This window comes from Lemur catta, chromosome 5 (genome assembly GCF_020740605.2).
Source record: "Lemur catta isolate mLemCat1 chromosome 5, mLemCat1.pri, whole genome shotgun sequence".
NCBI classification, from domain to species: domain Eukaryota; kingdom Metazoa; phylum Chordata; class Mammalia; order Primates; family Lemuridae; genus Lemur; species Lemur catta.
In genome coordinates this window covers 83,763,948-83,786,633 of record NC_059132.1, presented here as the reverse complement: position 1 = coordinate 83,786,633, position 22,686 = coordinate 83,763,948, and the positions used below count along the sequence as shown (strand labels likewise).

At 35.0% G+C, this 22,686-nt stretch overlaps 1 protein-coding gene across 1 annotated transcript in view; it reads left to right on the top strand.

The window, feature by feature from the left end:
* The window catches only part of SMARCA5 (SWI/SNF related, matrix associated, actin dependent regulator of chromatin, subfamily a, member 5), a 41,052-nt gene that overhangs the window by 13,343 nt on the left and 5,023 nt on the right, over positions 1–22,686 (top strand). Inside the window, exons 6-21 of the mRNA XM_045552202.1 lie at positions 175–354; positions 1,487–1,642; positions 1,741–1,872; positions 3,669–3,737; positions 7,922–8,031; positions 10,232–10,458; positions 12,480–12,601; positions 12,677–12,829; positions 14,040–14,172; positions 18,467–18,615; positions 18,818–18,937; positions 19,731–19,841; positions 20,163–20,276; positions 20,757–20,879; positions 21,600–21,732; positions 22,375–22,493. Coding sequence (XP_045408158.1) covers positions 175–354; positions 1,487–1,642; positions 1,741–1,872; positions 3,669–3,737; positions 7,922–8,031; positions 10,232–10,458; positions 12,480–12,601; positions 12,677–12,829; positions 14,040–14,172; positions 18,467–18,615; positions 18,818–18,937; positions 19,731–19,841; positions 20,163–20,276; positions 20,757–20,879; positions 21,600–21,732; positions 22,375–22,493 — 2,151 coding nt within the window. The remainder of the gene's footprint in view (positions 1–174; positions 355–1,486; positions 1,643–1,740; positions 1,873–3,668; positions 3,738–7,921; positions 8,032–10,231; positions 10,459–12,479; positions 12,602–12,676; positions 12,830–14,039; positions 14,173–18,466; positions 18,616–18,817; positions 18,938–19,730; positions 19,842–20,162; positions 20,277–20,756; positions 20,880–21,599; positions 21,733–22,374; positions 22,494–22,686) is intronic.

The window sequence follows — 22,686 nt, the reverse complement described above, 5'->3', positions numbered from 1 at the left end:
AAGATGACATGATATAACACCTGTAAACCTTGACACACATTAAGTCGTTGCTGTATGTTAGTTATTTTAAGCACATAGCATTTCTTTTAAATGTTCCTGTGTATCTTGTGAGGGATTAATATGGAAGACTGCTTATTTTTTTCATTGCTTTGTGCTTATTCTGAAATCTTGCAGGGCCTGGGGAAGACTCTTCAAACAATTTCTCTTCTTGGATACATGAAACACTATAGAAACATTCCTGGTCCTCATATGGTTTTGGTCCCTAAGTCTACATTACACAACTGGATGAGTGAATTCAAGAGATGGGTACCAACACTTAGATCTGTTTGTTTGATAGGAGATAAAGAACAAAGAGTAAGTTTCTAGTATTTCATTACATTTTTGAAATTAAATGGAATTTAGGCTTGGGGTAGGGGTCTAGTTGGAGGAAGGATAAAAGAGAAGGGGTCTACACAAGTATTAGTAATTGACAAATGTATTGTTGTCCTGGTGGTTAAGATCATATTGGGGAGAAGGCATTAGAGACTGTAGAAAGCTGGAAGAATATAGTTTGTTTCTCCCCATTTTGGGAATGGTTGTATAAAATCAAAGTCTGTGCTCTCAATGTAGAAGTACTTTCTTGTTTTTAAAAGAAGTTTTGAATATGTGGAGTGTTTGGAAAATGTGTATAGCGGTAGTAGTCATAGAATTGTAGTTTTTAAAGGTGGATTGAGTCAGTTATAGTTATTTGGTGAGTCGTTAGTGTTAGGTACCAAAATAAGTTTGGTCAGTTGACAACAGCCTTTTGGGAAGAAGACATGGAAATAATGATATTATTAAGCACATAAAACGCAGATTTGCAAATTTATTCAGACTGTATTGAATGACTATGTACTTGTTTTGTTTTCCCGTTGTTGAGCTGTCAGTGATGAGTCTAGATTTTTTTTCTCTTCCTTTATGTTTATTTTGGGTATTTTAAGTTACCAAATTGCTTTTTATATTTTGGGGCCTGATTACTTAACCACTCTTTGCTTCAGTTTCCTTATCTGTGAAATGAGACTAATAATAGCAATGTGTTAATACATTTATAAACCTGAAAGGAATGAAAATGCAAACTATCCTTCAGCTGTCATCCTTTGTTAAAAGATCTGTCTTTGCTAAAAATCCCCTCTCCTTTGCTTAAAACTATCTCCTAAGAATTTCAAGACTTAGTAGAATTGTAGAGAGACAATTTAAGAGTGTTGAATTTTTGCACTGATTAACTTTGTCAGTTTTAAAAATTTAATGGCTTTGATAGTGAAATGATTAATGAAGTTACTTCAGTGGTAGGAAAGCTAGTTCTAAATGCTTGCATAATATAGCTACTCTGCACCTTTTTAATAATTCCCACTCCCTTTGACAGATACTAGTCATCAATATATTTTATATAGTTTATGTCCATATGATGTAATATAGAAATGTATAGTTTATTTCTGCATGATGTGATTTTTTTTCTCTTGTTACACAGGCTGCTTTTGTCAGAGACGTTTTATTACCAGGAGAATGGGATGTATGTGTAACATCTTATGAAATGCTTATTAAAGAGAAGTCTGTGTTCAAAAAATTTAATTGGAGATACTTAGTAATAGATGAAGCTCACAGGATCAAAAATGAAAAATCTAAGGTATTTTGATATAGATGAAAAAGTCATTTGTGCCTTTATTTAAGAATTTGATCAGTATATAAAATACCCTAATGACGAATTTGGTTCTTTTCTTTAAGTTATCAGAAATAGTGAGGGAATTCAAGACTACAAATCGACTTTTATTAACTGGAACGCCTCTTCAGAACAACTTGCATGAGCTATGGTCACTTCTTAATTTTTTGTTGCCAGATGTATTTAATTCAGCTGATGTAAGTATATGTCTAATTGTTTTCTGGGTAGTATTTTGTTGAATGTGTTATTTTTAATAGAATTGGCCTCTATTTCAGCATTGCTTGAGATAATCGTTAATTTTTCGTGGTTTTATGTAGTTAGCCTGGCGTAACCTACTGTCTCTGCATTATGAGAATTTACTTTTGTGCCCTTTGATTTCAGTCCCATCTTAAATCATCGTTTTCTTTCTCTGGAATGGCATAGATTGTCACTCCTATTTGGTAGTCACATTGGCCTGTTTCAGTGGCTCTAGGTTGATTGCTTATGTTTTCAAGGTACTGCTCAAGGTATTCCCAAAGTGCTTCACGTTCATTGCCCGTGGTTTAAGTCCCAAAGATGACCGTCAAATTTGGTGAAATCTGTCTAGCTATTCTTACAGTATGGTCTAACAAACAAATAGAATCTAATCTTTACCTTTTTATGGATTATTTGCAATGATAGAAATGGTAACAATGGTAAATTAGCCAGTTGAATTAATAGTTGTTCCTAGGAATATAAAATCTATGTCAAGAGCCTGTGCTATTAGTAATTACAGCTTTTTGCTGCATCAGAGTTTATTTTTGAACGTTTATATGCACATGCTGGAGACTGTGTGTGTGTGCTGGGGGACTCTTTGAAGAGCTCCACATTAGTACAGCTATACAAATAAGTTCTAAAAAGGTACAGATTTTGGTTTATTGTGTTAAGGATCATTTTAAAAGAATAGAGAAATTTGTGTTATAAAGATATTTAATAAAAATCCAAAAACAATTTTACTTCTGCTATTTATGTATATATTTTGATGTTTTTTTTTTTTTTTTTTTTTTTTTTTTGAGATAGAGTCTCACCTTGTTGCCCGGGCTAGAGTGAGTGCCGTGGCGTCAGCCTAGCTCACAGCAACCTCAAACTCCTGAGCTTAAGTGATCCTACTGCCTCAGCCTCCTGAGTAGCTGGGACTACAGGCATGCGCCACCATGCCCGGCTGATTTTTTCTATATATATTTTTAGTTGTCCAGATAATTTCTTTCTATTTTTAGTAGAGACGGGGTCTCGCTCAGGCTGGTCTCGAACTCCTGACCTCGAGCGATCCACCTGCCTCGGCCTCCCAGAGTGCTAGGATTACAGGCGTGAGCCACCGCGCGCGGCGTATTTTGATGTTTTTGAGATAATTTTTCTTACCACGTTGAAACTTTTGTTTAATAATCTCTCATAAAGCTTTACTTTAGTTAGTATAATGAATTCTAAGATTATGTTTACTCAAAAACAAATATAGTACATACATATGTTCAAGAGGTAAGGATAGGGAAACTGTCCTTTTTCAAATTCTACCCAGATAGCAATGAAATGCTAGTAATCTCAATTTCACTTTTATTAAGTCTGATTAAAATTTACATTGCTCTGGAAATCTTGAATTTGAATAGTCTGAGTGATGTTAGAGAACAAACTATAAAGTGATTTTATTCTAATTTTTAAGCTTTTAAGAAACTAAATATTTTTCAAGAATGTTAATTTTCTAATATTTTTATAAAACTTGCTTTCCATCTTTTCAATTTGAAACTTGACATCTTGATGTTTTTGAGAAAAAATGTTTAGAAAGTAATACTACTAAACTACTTGTTCTAAAATTAAGTGGTACAGTGACATGCCTATGAAAATAGGGCCTTGGACTAAATTTTTGTGGATTATAACTCTAATATTATACTAATTCTAGAAATCATTTTTATATCTGGCATTATAGGGTATTTGTTGTTAATATTATCTCTGATTTGAGGATATATTTTGTTTGCTAATTTAGGACTTTGATTCCTGGTTTGATACAAACAACTGCCTTGGGGATCAAAAACTAGTTGAGAGGCTTCATATGGTAAGTATTTTAGAGTGGTGTTAAAGCATATTCCTAGTGGGAAAAAGGACAGAGATTTAAAGATTATTTTCCTTTTCACAAAAAGCATAATGGCTTTAGAATCAGATGTTTGAATTCTGCCACTTAACTGTTTCATGGGAGTAGGGCGTGATGTATAGTGGTTTTAGTGTTAGAACCTAGAATGAAATTCCTAACTTAATGAAGAAACAAGTGGTCTCTTAGAGTTAAAAGAAAGGGGGAAAGAGGAATTGCATAATGACTAATATGGACAACTTGTCAAAGCTTAGTTCCATTTACATTTCATAGAAGAATCTAACAGGTTTACTTCTGAAATCAGGGCTAAAAGATCCATCTATTTGTAAATCTAGTGACAGTATTTATAAGCAACTGGTAGTATTGCGTTGTGAACAGAGTTGATATCTGGCTTTGTTCCTAATGTATAGCTTCCTAGGAAGGTTCTTAAGTGAAAGTTTGTAGGTAGAGAAATTTCTCTAATAGATCCCACATTAGGATACCCTGGTCAGCAGAATAAAGCAGGGCCTTGTAAGAATGTCCTTTAAGGGCCTTAATACCTAACACAGGCATTGTCAACCTTGATTGTTGACATTTTGGTTTGGATAAATCCTTGCGGGGTTGGAGGGAAGGAGATATAGATGGTCGTCCTTTGTATTATAGTATGTTTAACAGCATCCCTGACACCACTTCCTACTACATGCCAGTAGTAACATATCTCCAGTTGTGATAACTAAAAATGTTCCCAGACATTGCATATGTACCCTGGGGGAGCAAAATGACACCTCCTCTGTGACCTAACCTAACACTTTCTAGCTTCTGTTTCACTTCTTTGTATATTGAGCTTAAATTTGATAGTATTGCTGACCCCACTGTACACATTGTGCTAATTCCAGTCTTTCGTTTGTTTGTTTGTTTTTGTTTTTGTGATGGGGTCTCACTCTGTCTCCTGGGCTAAAGTGCAGTGGCATAATTATAGCTCACTGCAACCTCGAACTTCTGGGCTCAAGCAATCCTCCTGCCTCAGCTTCCCGAGTAGCTAGGACTACAGGTGTGTGCCACCACGCATGGCTGATTTTATTTGATTTTTTAGAGACTAGGTCTAATTATGTTGCCCAGGCTGGCTGGTCTTAAAGTCCTGGCCTCAAGTGATTCTCTCACCTCAGCCTCCCAGAGTGCTGTGATTGCAGGTGTGAAACTGCCCTGCCTCCAGTCTGTTTTGCTGATTGTTTTTGCTGTATCTAGAATCCCCTTTCCTGACCTTTTTACTAATATCTAGCGCAAGTCTTGGGTGATATCACCTTCTCCACTGAACACCCAGGCTGAGGCTGGCTAGGTACTTTTCTGTGTATTCTGTCTTTAATAATCTGAGCATTCTAACATAGGACTTTGCACTGCCAAATTGTAAATACAAAAGCAGGAAACATGTTCATATATTTGTCTTTGTATACCTAGCACAGTGCCTGCCTATGGTGGATATCTGAACAGGAGAAACAAATTTAAGTTTATGAGTGTTCAAATATTTCTACATAAATTAATTATAAGGTGCTTTATATTCTTATGTACTGAGATTTTTGTTAAATATTTGAAGGTGATAATCTCCTAGGCACCTTTATTTCAATTTAGATAGCATTCAAGCATCTAAGCACTCTATATTTACTTATTCGAAGGATTGTGGAATTTACATGTAATCTTGAGGGTGAAAAAGGAGGCAGAGGAACTTGATTTTCTTTCCTGCGTATTTTTTGTTACCCTTCTGTTCTTGACTTTCCTTTAATAAATACATAAGTACATGTAGGTAAAACAAACTAAAACAACTCACACAGCAGAATCAACCAGTTTTGGCAGCTCTATTTATTTTGTTCAAAGGGTATTTTGAAAATGTTTATCAAGTTAGGGAGAAGAGGTCTGGTTGCTGCCTCTCTACTTTTTATCCTGCTCTATACTCTGAAATTTCCACTGTAGCATCTGTGGTCCTGTATTGAAAAGAATATTTAGAAATGAGTGTGAGTATGCTTAGGAATGAGATAACTCTTACTCAATGTATCAGTTATATAATGCTTAAAAAAAACAAAAACAAAAACAAAACCTTACTCCCTCCAGAAAATACCTTATTAGTTTATTAACAAACCCAGAGTTTATGGGTTGGCTTGGCGGTTTCTTTGCTGGTTTCACCCATGGTTATCCAGCCTGCATTTAGCTGGATAATTCTAGAAGAGAACCAGTGAGACTAAAAGCCTTTACTCACATGTCTGGCAGTTGCTTCTGGCTATTGACTAGGACTAAACTTGCTTCCTTAAATGGCATTAGTAGAGAAGTGTTGCTGATTAATTTTTTCATTAATTTTTAATTTGTTTTGTGATATAGTCAGTATTTTTATGAGCCAGTGTAAATAGGACAAAGGAAGGTACAAAAAAAGGCTATCTTTAGTTTTATAGGTATTTTAAAACTTAGTATTTTATGAAAATGAATGAATTATATTCATTTCAGATACACCTCGTAAGTACCATGTTTAGTAAAATAAATCAGATATAAATGGGCATATATGGAATAAGTCTGTGTATGTAAAGTTAGAAATGATATCTGGTATCTAAAAGTAAGAATATTGCCTAACCTTTGGGGGGGGGCAGATAATGACTGGGAAGGGCACAAGAAGGATCTAGGGTATTCTTTTTATCTAGGTGATGATTACATGGGCATTTTTACTGTACTTGTTGAAAATTTATTGAACTGTATATTCATGTAAACTGTATACTTTACGTATAGTTCACTTCCATAAATTAAGATAGTAAATTTAAAACTAACCATAAAGTGATCTTAATGTGGATCTTAAGCAATGTTAGAGAATCTGTATGCAAGTAACTAGTTTTAAACTTGAAAGGCAGTGTGAATTGTTGAAAACATCATGTCATCATCTTTAAAATTTACTATTGGTTTTAGTATTTTATGAGAGTATAACAAATATGTACTCTTTCTATATATATATATATATATACAGGCACACCTTGTTTCTTTATTGCACTTCATGGATATTGCCTTTTTTAAAAAAAATTTTAACAAATTGAAGGTTTGTGGCAACCCTGTGTCAAGGAAGTCTATCGGCACCATTTTTGCAACAGCATGTTCTCATTTTGTTAGCATTTTTTGGCAGTAAAGTATTTTTAAGTTAAGGTGTGTACATTATTTTTTTAGACATGATGGTATTGCACACTTAATAGTATAAACATAACCTTTAAATGCATTGGGGAACGAAAAAATTTATGCAGCTCACTTTATTACAGTGGTCTGGAACTGAACCCATGATATCTCCAAGGTATGCCTGTATTGAATAAATGATGATCTTGTATTATTATTCTTCGGGAACCCAGTAGTAATAAGTTACATGCAATTGGCTCTTTGTATTTGTGGGTTCTACATGTACAGTTTCAACCAACCGTGGATTGAAAATATTCACTTAAAAAATATATAAAATGGGTGATTGCGTCAGTACTAAACATGTACAGACATTTTTCTTGTTATTCCCCCTAAACAGTATAGTATAACAACTATTTACATAGCATCTATGTTTTTTTTTTTTTTTTTTTTTTTAAAGAGATGGGGATCTCACTGTGTCTCCCAGGCTGAATTGCAGTAGCTCACTGCATAGCTCACTGCAGCCTCAAACTCCTTGGCTTAAGCAATGCTCCCGCCTCAGCTTCCAGAGTAGCTTGGATTACAAGCATGCACCACCGTGCCTGGCTAATTTTTCTGTTTTTTGTAGAGACAGGGTCTTGCTATGTTGGCCAGGCTGGTTTTGAACTCCTGGCCTTAAGCTATTCTCCTGCCTCAGTCTTCCAAAGTGCTGGAATTACAGACATCAGCCACTGTGCCCGACCTATATTAAGTATCATATATAAGTAATCTAGAGATGATTTAAAGTATATGGGAGGATATGTGTAGGTTATATGCAAATACTCCATTTTATATAAGGGACTTGCACATTTGTGGATTTTGGTATTGGGGGGCTGGAATCAATCCAGTAAGGGATGACTGTATTTGAAGGGAGAAGTCCTAAAAATCGTTGATATTCAAGCAGAGAAATTTCTTTTCCATGTATTTAAGGGACAATCCTAAGATTCTGAAATAATACCAATGTTACAGATAAGGCCATGTCTGTTTATTTTTGCTCTAAGGTTTTGCGTCCATTCCTCCTTCGTCGAATTAAGGCTGATGTTGAAAAGAGTTTGCCTCCAAAGAAGGAAGTAAAAATCTATGTGGGTCTCAGCAAAATGCAAAGGGAATGGTATGTGTTCTAAGATGTGTTTGTTATCACTGTTGATTCTTCCCTAAGTCCCATTTGTATTTCATTTTTCTAATTTGTATCTTCGTGGGATTTCTGTTTACCGCATTGAACTCAGCCTGAAAAGCGTTTTCTTGACATGTAATGTAGGGCTTACTATTTATGATACAATATCTTGAACCTATTAGATGACAGACTGTGGATGGAAGGTTTATGAATCCAAAAATTAAATGAGATTTCATTAAACAGGGATACTTACAAAGCCCTTTACTTGGGTTTTTTTTTAAAAAGGGGAACTGGTGGCACAGTGGAGGAGGCATATTAGCAGTCCCCAATCTTTTTGACACCAGTGTTGAGTTTCGTGGAAGACAGTTTTTCCACGGACGGGGGTGGGGGAAGGTGGGAGGTTTGTCACCATCTCAGGTCTCAGGTGTTGGATTCTCATGGGGAGCACATGACTTATATCCCTTGCATGTGCAATTTGCAGTGGGGTTCATGCTACTATGAGGGTCTGATGCCACCGCTGTTCTGATGGGGGTGGGGCTTGGGTGCAATGAGATGGGGAGCAACGGCTGTGAGTGCAGGTGGGGCTTCCCTCTCTCACCTCCTGCTGAGCGGTCCATGGATTGGGGACCACACTATTATGTACACTTGATAGTTCATAAATATGGGGTCATGTGTTAGCGCTAGTGGCTGGTGAACTTGTAGATTGTAGAGCTATGAGAAACTTAAGTCTTTTTTTTGTGAACCCCATAAAGCTATATTTATTTAGCTTAAAAGATTCTCCACTATGAGTTGATGTTTTATTTTAGGCAGAATAAAATGTCTTTTTGTGAAATGATGGTGATAATACATGGTAGATATTTTTAAACACCCTTACAAGGCAAAATTAAAAAGTTGAAAACTCTGCTTTTTTTAAAAATCTTTTTCTTTATTTTAAAAAGTTTTATAGGTGTATGCAGTTGAAAAGGTTAGAAGCCACTGACTTAGGATTCATTTTTGTAGATAGAAAGCTCAATGTGAATTAACAATGTAAAGTGGCCGCAGAAAAAGATACTGTTAACTTTAATGTTAATATAATTTTAGGGTTCAAAGGAGGGAAATAAACAGAGCTACCCTATTCTTTACTGGTCTTACCGTGTCTCAGGTATATTCAGTTGCATACTTAATTCTGATAAGTATTTGCAAGAGGCCAGAGTTTTTTTGTAGAAGTACTGAAAGGATGTCATGTAGAGAACTGGGCATGTTATCTGGAAAGAGCTCCACTGTAGAAAGTGGGCATGTTAAATGTCTTCAAAACTTTTGAAAGGCCATTATAGAGTGGCAAAGATGATAGGCTTATCTTGTATGGCTCTGAAATACAGAACTAAGACATGAGTCAATGCTAAGGGAAGACAAATCTTTTTTAGTTAACAGGTGGGTAAACTTTGTATCAGTCAGAATTGTGGAGGAAGGGTTTGCCTTGAATATTATTTTGTGCTCCATGATTGAAAACCAAACATAGATTGTTTAGGTTATTTAAGTTACTGTGTTCAGAGGATTCAAAGTCCTGAAACTTTGGTGTTTACACAGATTGATCATTCCTTCAGGATAATGTCTAAGTTAATTCTTAATATGCATTCAAGACTTTTTATAATCTGGCCTTAGTCTATTGCTTCCCAGACCTCCTATTTCCCTCCCCCTGTATATTTATACATATGTTTAAATCATATTGTATTCATCTTATTCTCATTATCATGCCTCACCATCTCATGATTCTTCCTCCCTCTTCAGATCTTTGGGTTCTTACTAAATGCTGTGCTAGTTACGTGGCATATAGAATTGAGTAGTGGTACTTATTTTGCAGAAGACTGCAAACTAAAATCATATTTAAAACTTGTCTTTTACATTTCGCTTACTTAGAAATGTATCATACTGCTTTGTTTTAATTCCATGCAGGGGAACTGTTTTGTACTTTTAAAATAATATCCTCAAGGCTCATAGCATAAGTGTGAACATTAGAATACTGTGGGCAATAAAGAAAAACAGAAGGGAAAAAAAAGAGGTTACAGATGGTAAATTCTTAACCATACTTGAAATGGTGATGAGTTGTTTCTAACAAGTATTTTAAGGGTAAGGTGGGGGAAGGGGATTAAGTATGTAAAGTGGCAGATTGGTCAGGGCACATTTGAGCCCTCTCAAAATATTTTTCTTCTCTCAATAGGTATACCCGGATACTAATGAAGGATATAGATATACTAAACTCAGCAGGGAAGATGGACAAAATGAGGTTGTTGAACATCCTGATGCAGTTGAGAAAATGTTGTAATCATCCATATCTCTTTGATGGAGCTGAACCTGGTCCGCCTTACACGACAGACATGCATCTAGTTACCAACAGTGGCAAGATGGTGGTATTAGACAAGCTACTCCCTAAATTAAAAGAACAAGGTATCTATGTTACTGGTATCAAATTCAGTAGTAATGAAAACTGCTTTAAAATTCTCATGTTAAAATGAGGGAGCAGTGCCTTTGGAAATGACTGCTCTGACACTTTCTAATGTTGAAGTGTGGAACATTAAAAAACTTCTATTCATTATTTGAGCTCCAGTCTTCACCCCTGATTTTTAGACCTTAAGTCTCTTATAAGGAATGAATAGTTAGAGTGACCACACACCATGGATTTAGTGAAGAGCTCTTACTTCATAGATACTGTCCTAGAAATTTTAGCTTTTTGTCATAAAATGTGAAGAATGCTCCTCTCACCCATCCACAGTTCCCAGATCCTCTGTTATACAATGGTGTTGTGTTCATGGTGTTCTTCAGTTATTTATGTTGATTTTTTAATTTAATTAAATATGTACATGGTCCTAAAACATTTTTGTTTATAGTATGCTGACTTTTTACTAAAAATGAGGGTAAGTCTGTGGTATGTGTTTAGGTGTATTTAAATTACATGAATGTAGAGAGAATTTAGTGCAAAGCCAGCATCAACAATTAATAAAAAGTTCATGTAATCTGTACTGTACCTGCTTCCCTCTTCCCAGATTATTTGAAGCAAATTACAGACTTTATAGCACTTAATAAATTATTCAGTATATATTTCTTAAAGATAAGAAATTTCACTCCTAAAAATATCCAGTGATACTGTAATATCAAGTATACAGATTTTAGATTTTTTTGTTTCTCTACGTAATAAGAATGACCGTTATATCAGTGGATGAATCTCCACTGTGATACTGACTGTCAAAAATGTACTGTAAAAGTTGGCAGTGGATTGGTTTGCTTTTTTTCCCTTTTTATACCTTTCTGTGGAAATATATTTTTTAAGATGCTTTCCTTGAAAGCCGAGTAATTAAGGGAATTGAATTTAGTTGGAAGGAGTGACAGGAACTTAGAGTACTCAAATATTAATGAAAGCTTTATTAAACTCTGCAGGGAAAGTTGGGACTGTTGAACATCCTTATGCATTTGGGGTATAGGAATGTGTAACAGCAGCAGATTGTTAGCTTCCACATCCAGACAGGACCATTTCATGATCATTATTTTTCAAAATTACCCTTTGTCTTCATACATTCTACTGAAGACATTATGTAGTTGGCTGAAGAAGTGGAAAGCAGTTGAATAATTAGAATCATGGCAGATAAGTGAAGGACAATCAGTGTAGAGAGTAGGAGGCACATACTATGGTCCTTTGATTTGGAATGGGTCTTCAGGACTAGAATGAAACCGGAAGTATTGGGTATGTGTTGGGGAATTTTGGGTGTCGTATGAATAGAACAGTTGTGAGATGGTGGAAAGTTATTTTTAAATATGTGTGGGGTAACAAGATAATGATTCTCTTAGCCTTGGGGATGGAAGGCCCTCCCAAACCAGATGCAAAGATCCTTTTCTGGTTACCTTACTGTGCTATGCAAATACTGCCTTTTTCTATTTGTGCCATAATAGGAAAGAAGTAGGGAATGACTGACTTGGATAATTAATAAAGTTTTTCCCTTTATAACCAAGTAGGTAACGTAGAATTAAGGGTTAATTGATTAGTTTTGGTTTTGGTTAGCCTTCAATTTTTTTTTTTTTTTGAGACAGAGTCTTGCTCTGTTGCCCAGGCTAGAGTGAGCGCCGTGGCGTCAGCCTAGCTCACAGCAACCTCAAACTCCTGGGCTTAAGCGATCCTACTGCCTCTTCCTCCCAAGTAGCTGGGACTACAGGCATGCGCCACCATGCCCAGCTAATTTTTTCTCTATGTATTTTTAGTTGGCCAGATAATTTCTTTCTATTTTTAGTAGAGACAGGGTCTCGCTCTTGCTCAGGCTGGTCTGGGACTCCTGACCTCAAGCAATCCACCCGCCTCGGCCTCCCAGAGTGCTAGGATTACAGGCGTGAGCCATGGCGCCCGGCCAGCCTTTAATTTTTATGTAAATTTTTCTACTTTTAAAAAGCCTATGATAATGGGTTCTTGTATTCACCAACAGGTTCTCGAGTACTAATCTTTAGCCAGATGACAAGGGTATTGGACATTTTGGAAGATTATTGCATGTGGAGAAATTATGAGTACTGCAGGTTGGATGGGCAGACACCTCATGATGAGAGACAAGTGAGTAAAATTTGGGGAAGGGAGATAAAAAATATCACATAAAATAATTTTCTAACACTTATTTTATGTCCATAGGAATCCATCAATGCATACAATGAACCAAACAGCACAAAGTTTGTTTTTATGTTAAGCACACGTGCTGGTGGTCTTGGCATCAATCTTGCTACTGCTGACGTAGTAATCTTGTATGATTCAGATTGGAATCCCCAAGTAGATCTTCAGGCTATGGTAAGAGATAACAAATAAATATGTTCTGTGCTTAGTAGATGTTTTAGTTAGGGCAAGCTAATTTTATAAATATCAATGACTTAACCCAGTAGAATTTTGTTTTTCTTTGAGCTAATGGTTCGGTGAGAGTATTTTGAAGTGGTCTTACATCCATGTTAGGGTATTTCTGTCTTATGGCTCTGCCATATCTTAGGACCTTGGAGTCATCTGCTATATTCTCTGCATCCTGTGGACAAAAGGGGAAAGGGAGAGAGTTGAGGATTTCCCAGGAATTTTTTTATGGGTCAGACCTGACCCACCTTCGCCCCCCACCATTGGCCAGAACTCCAATCTTGTAGCATAACTGACTGCAAGGGAATTGGTAAATGATAGTATAGTTGTGTTCCAGGAGGAAAGGGAAATGGGTTTGATGGGCAGCTAGCATGTCTGCCACTTCAGATGCTTAAAATTGATGCCCATGTACTTGGCCAGATTGGGAAGATTTTTCTTATGTTGAGAAAACTGATACTGCTCATGACTGGACCATAAACCCAACTTTATTAAATCTCTGGCATTGGCCACTTTATCCTGTACTCTTTGTAAGAGTGGCTGGGGAAAAGAGATCAATTATTAGAAATAAGGGAGTGTTTTGTAAGAATGTTATTTGTGAAGTTACCAGAAGTTAAACAGAAAATGGCATTAAAATTAATTTGACTACTTGTATGTAGTTAATTATGTAATATTTCAACAAAGGGTTTTTGTATTGTTTGCTAAGTTCCATTTATTTGTGTTACTTTTTTATCTGATAACAGTGAAAATTTAGATTTGATTTAGGTAGAAAAACATTTTGAATGTAAACCAAGGGAAAAAATACGAGAAAACACTTTTATCATTAAACATGAAAATTATAATTTTGTTTGCATTGTCTGGAGATGTATTTTTTCTCAGTATACCCAGTAAAATTCTGGTGATGGTTTTTTACAGATTCAGCAACTATGTTGTTTTCTATATATAACTTTTTCTTGTGAGATAACCAATTAATTTGATTAAAACTGAGAATTTAAGAAATATTAATGTAATATTAATCTCTTTTTAGTTATAATTTTGTAATGTACTTTTTAAAATGTTTTATACTTGAGATTATTTTAATTTTGTTTCTCACTGTACCCATTTCCAGTATTAATTATTTGACTTTTTAACTATATTCAAAATAACATGGTAATTCACTTAGGACCGAGCGCATAGAATTGGACAAACCAAGACAGTCAGAGTGTTCCGCTTTATAACTGATAACACCGTAGAAGAAAGAATAGTAGAACGTGCTGAGATGAAACTCAGACTGGATTCAATAGTCATTCAACAAGGTGAGCCTTAGGAATGTAAACATTTACCTAGTTGGATTGATACAGCCTGTTTTTGTCTAAATTTTTTTAAGGAGATTGTTATTAGGCATCTGTTGAGTCAAGATAGCAGCCAATAGAGATGACATATATTTCAGAGTTAGTAAACTTTGGTTTTGTTATTAAGAAGATGGGTTTGGGGGCTCAGGAAAGTTGAGGTTTGAATATTAACTCTGAAGGTTAGCTGTTCTCTTTCATTACCTGAGCTTGTTTCCTCCTCTACTAAATGCAGATAAAAGATTTTTTAAAGATTAAAAGGAACAATGTTTATGAAACATCTGACATTCAGTGTGGTACATATTAAGTAGAGCTTTGGTGATTACGACTTACATGAGTAAGCACTCGATTACTCTGGGGAATACTGAAGAAATAAAAATCAAAGAGTTTGATTTTATTCTTTTTTTCTTGTCTGCATCTGTTTACTAAGCACCTATCAGATATTAGGCACTGTTCTTGCTACTGAGAGTACAATGGTGAATGAAACAGACAAATGTTCTTATTTTCAAAGAGTTTATAATTTAATTGGGAGGAAGAGACTATGTAAAGAATGATAGAAATAGGACTAGAGGGTGAGTGTGGGATTTTATTTTGGTTTGATTAGAGGAAACTTCAAGTTCTCATTCCAGATCAGCTTTTAAGGAGGACGTAATGTATTTTTTCATGAAACTTACTACCATAAAGTTGGTGATGAGATATACAAAACGTAAAAATGGGGTGGAAACTTAATAACCTCAAGTGTACATTGGTTTCTTTCCTTCTGTAACTGCATCATGAGCCATATACTCTGTAAAACTGAAAGATACACATGTTATATTGTTCACTAATTATCTCATGTATGGGTCACCAGTCTCTAATTTACATGTAAGGGAATATTTTACATTTTTTTGGTGTCTCATAATGCCAGCCATATTGTTAGCCACATGTCTGAATACCTGAATACAATACATGATTATTTACTGTTACTAATTGTTTTTGTTAACGATAGCTTAACATTGAGTGCTTCCTTTGTGCCAGGCAATATGCTAAATTCTTAACATTCGTTATCTCCTTTAGTCTTAGGGTCAACTTGATGAGATGTTTGGCATCAGAGTGAGAGGACTTAGAGAGATTAAATCTCTTGCCCATTGTATACAGCTTGGAAATGACTCAGTTTAGGGGATCAAGAACTATGTTAACTTTTTTTTTTTTTTGAGACAGAGTCTCACTCTGTTGCCTGGGCTAGAGTGCTGTGGCGTCAGCCTAGCTCACAGCAACCTCAAACTCCTGGGCTCAAGCGATCCTACTGCCTCAGCCTCCCGAGTAGCTGGGACTACAGGCATGTACCACCATGCCCAGCTAATGTTTTCTATATATTTTTAGTTGTCCAGCTAATTAATTAATTAATTAATTCCTTCCTTCCTTCCTTCCTTCCTTCCTTCCTTCCTTCCTTCCTTCCTTCCTTCCTTTCTTCCTTTCTTTCCTTTCCTTCCTTTCCTTCCTTTCTTTCCTTTCGTTCTTTTTTTTTTTTTTTTGGTAGAGACGGGGTCCCCTCTTGCTCAGGCTGGTCTCAAACTCCTGAGCTCAAACAATCCGCCCACCTCAGCTTCCCAGAGTGCTAGGATTAGAGGCGTAAGCCACTGCCCAGCCTATGTTAACTGTTAATGTGTTTGATAAAGAAAGTCTCTGGAGACTTCTGGAGCCTGCCAACCCATGAGGTGATGTCTCGTGGGTGATACAGTGGCTTATGTTTCTTCATCACACTCATCCATGTGTTTTGACAAACACCTACCATATATATGGTTCTTGTTCTCAATTATTCTCACTATAAAATTTTTTTAAGATTAAAAATCTTAATGTATGATATATAATAAACTTAGAAATCTGAGTTTTTCTTTTTAAATACTTACTGGGGTGAATTTTGGAGCAAACCTTTGGGCCAGTAGCTTTGCTGTCCCATTTGTAGATACTCAAACAACAAGCCTCAGATGCGTAGCTCTGTGTTAATGTTTTGTGGACTGAGGGACATAATTAAAAATGTGAGCATACACAGAAGCACTTTATAGCTGAAAGGCTTCCTCCCTGCCCAATGGGGAAGTAGTTTGCATAAGCCTGAAAACATGAGATACCTACCAATTCAAAGAAGCATATTTTGTGGATATATCCTGACTTCGAAATGTCACAGATGTTTGGTTGTACATTCTATTAGGGATCCAAAACCATGACATAAGTATTTAAAGAAGTCGTTGAAAACAGTTTGGATCTTTTTCCACTTATTGCAAGTTGGTTGGAATATAAAAATTGAAGCTTTATTTAGGTGTATGTAAATTACCCTTGAGGGTGAAAACAATTCTTTTGTAGGTTTTTGTTTGTTTTGATACCTGTATTTTTGAAAACACAAATTATAGGCTCGGCCAAATTTCTGCCAGCTGAAGATGTTCAGTAATTTGTTAATGTTGAGTTTCTTCTATGGTCCCAATAAATTTTTAGGAGTTTCAGTTCTTAATGTCAGCAGTTTTCAGAAACTGTTATTATATATTTCAATTCTTCTATAGAGTTTGGCTATATGGAGGTTTTTTTGTATCTCACTTTTCTAAGGAAAAAAAGTGATTTGGGAGTATTAATATCTTTCTGCTCATCAGAAACTTATTTATTAGGTTATTAGGTATGAAATACCCGATTTCCTTAAGAACTAAGTTTGACAGTTGATATCTCTGACATTTCACTTTGACACTTCTTGTTTTATTTTTATCGTGAAGGTACATCCTCAGGCTTGCAAACACACGTTTTGGCTTTTGATTAGCTTTCAAATTTTTTTTAGAGCAAGTTTTGTGAAACCATGGATAAGTCAAATATTGGTGTTATTTTCAAATACAAGTTCTGTCATGGAGTCAGTGTAGCACAGACAGCTCAGAATGTCAGTGAAGCATTTGGGAAGGATGTGGCTAATGAACATGCACCGTGTGGATGGTTTGAGAAGGTCTGTTGATTTTAATCTTGAAAATGAGCCATGTGGGTGACCTGAGACCAAGGTGGATAATGATGAGATGAAAGCTGTAATGGAAGTGAATCCATCTTAACATACTTGTGAATTAGCAGCAAGGTTTGATGTTTACAATTCCAACAGTATTGGACCATTTGAAACAAATTGGCAAAGTAAAGAAGCTAAATAGGTGGGTTTCACATGAATTTAATGAGCGTCAGAAAAATCGTCTGGAGCTTGCCTTTCTTTGCTTTTATGACATAAAGGTGAACTATTTCTACACTGTATTGTTACATGTGATGAAAAAATGGATTCTTTTTGACAGTTGTAAGAGTTCGGCACAATGGTTGGTTGCATAAAGATGAAGTGCCGAAACACCATCCAAAACCGAATATTCATCCAAAAAGGTAATGGTATCTGTTGGTCTAGTGCTGGTCCACTACAGCTTCATGAAACCTGGTCAGTCAATTACAGCGCATGTCTACTGCAACCAGTTGGAGGAAATGATGAGGATGCTTGTGATGAAGCAGCTGAGATTGGTCAATAGAGACAGGCCAATCCTCCTGCAGGACAATGCTTGACCACATGCTGCACAAACAACACTGTGCAAACTACAGAAGCTGGACTTGGAAACTCTCTGTCATCCACCATATTCACCAGACCTTGCACCAACTGACTACTACTTCTTTCAGGCTTTAGACCACTTCTTGCAAGGAAAAATATTCAATTCTCTAAATAAACTGTGGGAAACACTTTTTGCGATTTCATTGCCACTCGTTCTCCAGGCTTCTTCGCTGCTGACATAAACCAGCTACTGTAAGGTGGCAAAGCTGTGTCAATAGTTTAGGTGCATACTTTGATTCATTGTACTGCTTCTTGTTTGAGATATAATAAATTACACTTTTGATTCGAAATTGGATATTTCATATTTACTGACCTAATATAATGCTCCCATCTGTTGAAACTTGTGGGTTTTTAAAAATTAATTTTGCCAATAATTTTGATTTTCGAACATCTCAAATTACTATATTTACCCCACAAAAGAATATATTTCTTTGAGACAGTATACATAGACTTCATTATATAATACGTAAGCTTTAGGAACATTTCAAAGCTTATCAACTGAAAATTTGGTGTTAAATTTAAAAATGAAAGTGATCAGATGTGAATAAAATAGTAACAGAAATGATGGATGTTTGAGACAAAATTACAAGGTATTACACGTAATATTTAAAATTTTCAAGTTTCCAATAAAGTACAGTCTGTTTGATAACTTTATACAACACAATTTTTTTTTAGGGAGGCTTGTGGATCAGAATCTGAACAAAATTGGGAAAGATGAAATGCTTCAAATGATTCGACATGGGGCAACACATGTATTTGCCTCAAAGGAAAGTGAGATCACTGATGAGGATATTGATGGTATTTTGGAAAGAGGTGCAAAGAAGGTGAGATGTGGATTAAATGATGCTTTTAATATAAAATATTTTAGATCAGAACTGTTTGAGGAAATATCTGTTATGTGAATTATAGAAAATCTTATTTCCATAAAGTTTTTATTAACTGTAAATAAAGTCTAATTCATTTTTACTACAGATCTCATGCTTTTTTTTGTTCTGAATGTAGTAAGGTGTTTCCTTTGTTCTTTAGACTGCAGAGATGAATGAAAAGCTCTCCAAGATGGGTGAAAGCTCACTTAGAAACTTTACAATGGATACAGAATCAAGTGTTTATAACTTTGAAGGAGAAGACTATAGAGAAAAACAAAAGGTAATTTAGGGGTTTGGGTTACCTGAAACCTTTATTTTTACTGGAAACTTAGAATTTTAAGTGCTAGATGTAATCTCTTGTAATTTTGTCTCAAACAGCAGTCATTTTTATTTACTCACATCTAAATTTTTTTCCATAATTGTATAAAATTTAATGCCAGTTTTTCAATTGGTAAGCTCTGAAATGTCTTTAAAGTTTACGTAATGAAGTTTGTTATATATTGTTACAGTGAAATATATTCTCATATGGTGTGAATATAGTAATTTGGGATATTTGGAATGAAAATAATGGGCAAAAATTGCCACAGCCTGATTCTTTTTTTTTTTAAACAGCAGAATTGGCTGGTAATAGAAAAATTTCTTAATTTCATAAGTAGTATTTGATAATACAGAGAGATATTGGAAAATACCTATGGGGAGAAGAATAAAATAATTCCACCCTGTGTTTTCCTTGTTAACATTAGACATGTATATCCTCACAATTTTTTCAAAGTTAACTATGTATCTACATTTTCCTCCAATTTGGGTTTATAGCATACATTATGTACCATTCCCCCCCTCATTTAACAAATTATTTGGGCAAGAAATACTTACTGAATGCCTATACCATTAGTAGATACTGTCCCAGTGTTAATGACATAATATAGGGCAAATATCATAGTCCCTATTATCTATCATAGAGCTTTATAGCCCAGGATTTTGTGAATGTTTTTCCATTTACAAACATCACTTTTAATGAAGATTTGTTACTGTATGTAATAAAAGTTGGTGATTTCCAATTTCCCATGTGCTAGATTGCATTCACAGAGTGGATTGAACCACCTAAACGAGAAAGAAAAGCCAACTATGCTGTTGATGCATATTTCAGGGAGGCTCTTCGTGTTAGTGAACCTAAAGCACCCAAGGTGAGTTGACTGAGCACAAAAATATCTAAAAATATTGAAATGTAAATTTTTTCTTACATTCTTACAATAAGATTGAGGATTACATTTTGTGATTTTTTTAAATAATGTGCTACCTTCAGTTTTTAGTTGTTAAAACTTTTCAAAAATTAATTTTGAGTGTTTACATTTAAAATTTGATTAATGTCAGTGTTCAATTTTATTGAAAGATCCATTCAGCACTTGGAGAATTGGCTGTTTTGGTTTATATGAAATGAGGACTAGCGATAGAATTTAAAGCAAAATTCCTTTTTTATGGACAATACTATTTTTATTTTTCTTTAGGCACCTCGACCTCCAAAACAACCCAATGTTCAGGATTTCCAGTTCTTTCCTCCACGTTTATTTGAATTACTGGAAAAAGAAATTCTGTATTACAGAAAAACTATTGGGTACAAGGTAATTGAAATTTTCTACTTTATGTCCTTTTCTGTCCAGAAATCATGGAAGGTATAAACATTAATTTCAAAAACAATTTTTGTTTTTATTTCAAAATATTAAGGGGGTACAAATGTTTTTGGTTACATGGATTGCCTTTGTAATGCTTGAATCATAGCTATAAGTGTGTGCATCACCCAAACAGTGTTCATTGTACCCCTTAGATAGGTTTTTGCCCCTCCCCAGACACTAATTATTAATATTTTTTTAAAGAACTTCATCCTAGTGAGAATATTGATTTATTCTATCCTAGTTGTTTACAGTACTTATTTAAATGATTAATCTGTTTTGTTTTGTAACGTAATAAATAAATACAGGATATCAGTATGTTTTCTTTAATGGATGGATTGAAACTTGTGAAATTTTAGTTGGTTCAGAATTTAGTTCATCACATGCTCTTTAAAATTTGCTGATTGATGGCATAGAAAAATTTTCTTTTAGGTACCTCGAAATCCTGAGCTACCTAATGCAGCGCAGGCACAAAAAGAAGAACAACTTAAAATTGATGAAGCTGAACCCCTTAATGATGAAGAATTGGAGGAAAAAGAGAAGCTTCTAACACAGGTATAACCTTCAATCAAAGTGTAACAGTTTTGAAAAGTACTGTGTTGTGTTGGGGCATACAAGTACAAGTTTCTGCTTTTAAAGGTGGAAGAATTGGAGATGATAAAGCATGGGCATGTGGATAAATGCTGCATTTTGATTGTGACTAGTTGTTGAGGTAGTTGAGAAGATTATGAATTTGCACAGGCCTCAGTGGAGTTGGGTATCTTTTTGATCACCTTACTTTCATTGTTACCATCTTTTCCTGTGAATCTCCCACATTGCTACCAAGTTACCATTTTCAATTATAAATCTCTGCTTGGTACTTTTTAAATATCGTTCAAGGTTCATTAAAGGTCTTTCAGGATCTGGCCTTTACCTTTAAATTTAAAGCTTTATTTTCCTTCTGTTCTCCCACTTGCTCATTTTCCCACTTTGCTCTTTAGGTTATGTTAGTCACTCTTCCTGGCAAACTCCTAATCCTTCAAAGTCAGCAAAATTGTCACCTTTTCATGCAGCATTCCTTACTCCCTCCCAGTCAGATTTAATTGCTTGAGTATCTAAGCAATCTAGCTAAAAGTATGCATCTTTATATATGTTAATAAAACATTATCATTCTAAAAGAACTTAATTAAAAAAAGATAAACTAGGAGCAATTTAGAAGGATTGGTAAAGTTTATTAGAATTTTTTCCTAAGTTTAGTGTTCAGTGATTGAATATTTTGTTTCTGTTGGTGTGAAGGGATTTACCAATTGGAATAAGAGAGATTTTAACCAGTTTATCAAAGCTAATGAGAAGTGGGGTCGTGATGACATTGAAAATATAGCAAGAGAAGTAGAAGGGAAGACTCCAGAAGAAGTCATTGAATATTCAGGTAATTCTTTTATTATTATAATTATTATTTTTTATGTGTCTCTTTCAGAGGAAGATATCTTTTATTATTTTAAATATTTTAAATGTTATCAGGCTTTTGGAGTTTAATAAGAGCTGTTGAAGTTTCCTGTTTCCTTATATTGAATTATGTTGTGTTAAGCTAATTTTGCCACAGCTTAGTGCTTTGCTTTTTGTTTCTTAAAACAAATTAGAAAGTGTCCTCGTCCCTAAAATGACATAATGATTTGATTTTTTTCTTTAGCCCTAGCTTACTCTAGCTATAGCCAAGAAAACCAGGGTAGGCTGTTGAGTAATTGTGCTTTCATATTTATTTCATTTCTCTCCGTAACTGTTGGTGTGCTTGTGTTTCCTGAAGTCAGTTGGCTTGTCTTGGGTTGCTTAGAATTTTAGAATAGCAGAAATTTAAGTGTTGGAAGATAACTTCAATCATCCAGTTCGTCTCTTTTTTTACATTTAAGAAAAACAAATTCTGATTGACTTATTTGCCCTCTTGTATTATGTATAGAAAATGTTTCTTAATCCCTAGCAAATAAAATAAATTGCAGCATATGCACTAACAAGTTATTTGTATTTACCTCCTTCCTCTACCCATCCTATCTGTCCAATTTTTACTCTTTTATAGCTGTGTTCTGGGAAAGGTGCAATGAGCTCCAGGATATAGAGAAGATCATGGCTCAGATTGAAAGGGGAGAGGCGAGAATTCAAAGAAGAATAAGTATCAAGAAAGCACTCGACACCAAGGTACTTTGTGTGTTAATAAATATGGTAGTTAATAAAATAACTCCTGTCTGTGAATATGAGAGTTAAAGTAACTTTTTAAAGGGGAAAGAAACGAGGGTTTAAAATTAAAAATTTTTTAAAAGAAAAACAATCAAACATTATAGGTATTGTCAACCAAATGAACTTCAGTATTAGACTGATACTTTGGTCAAAG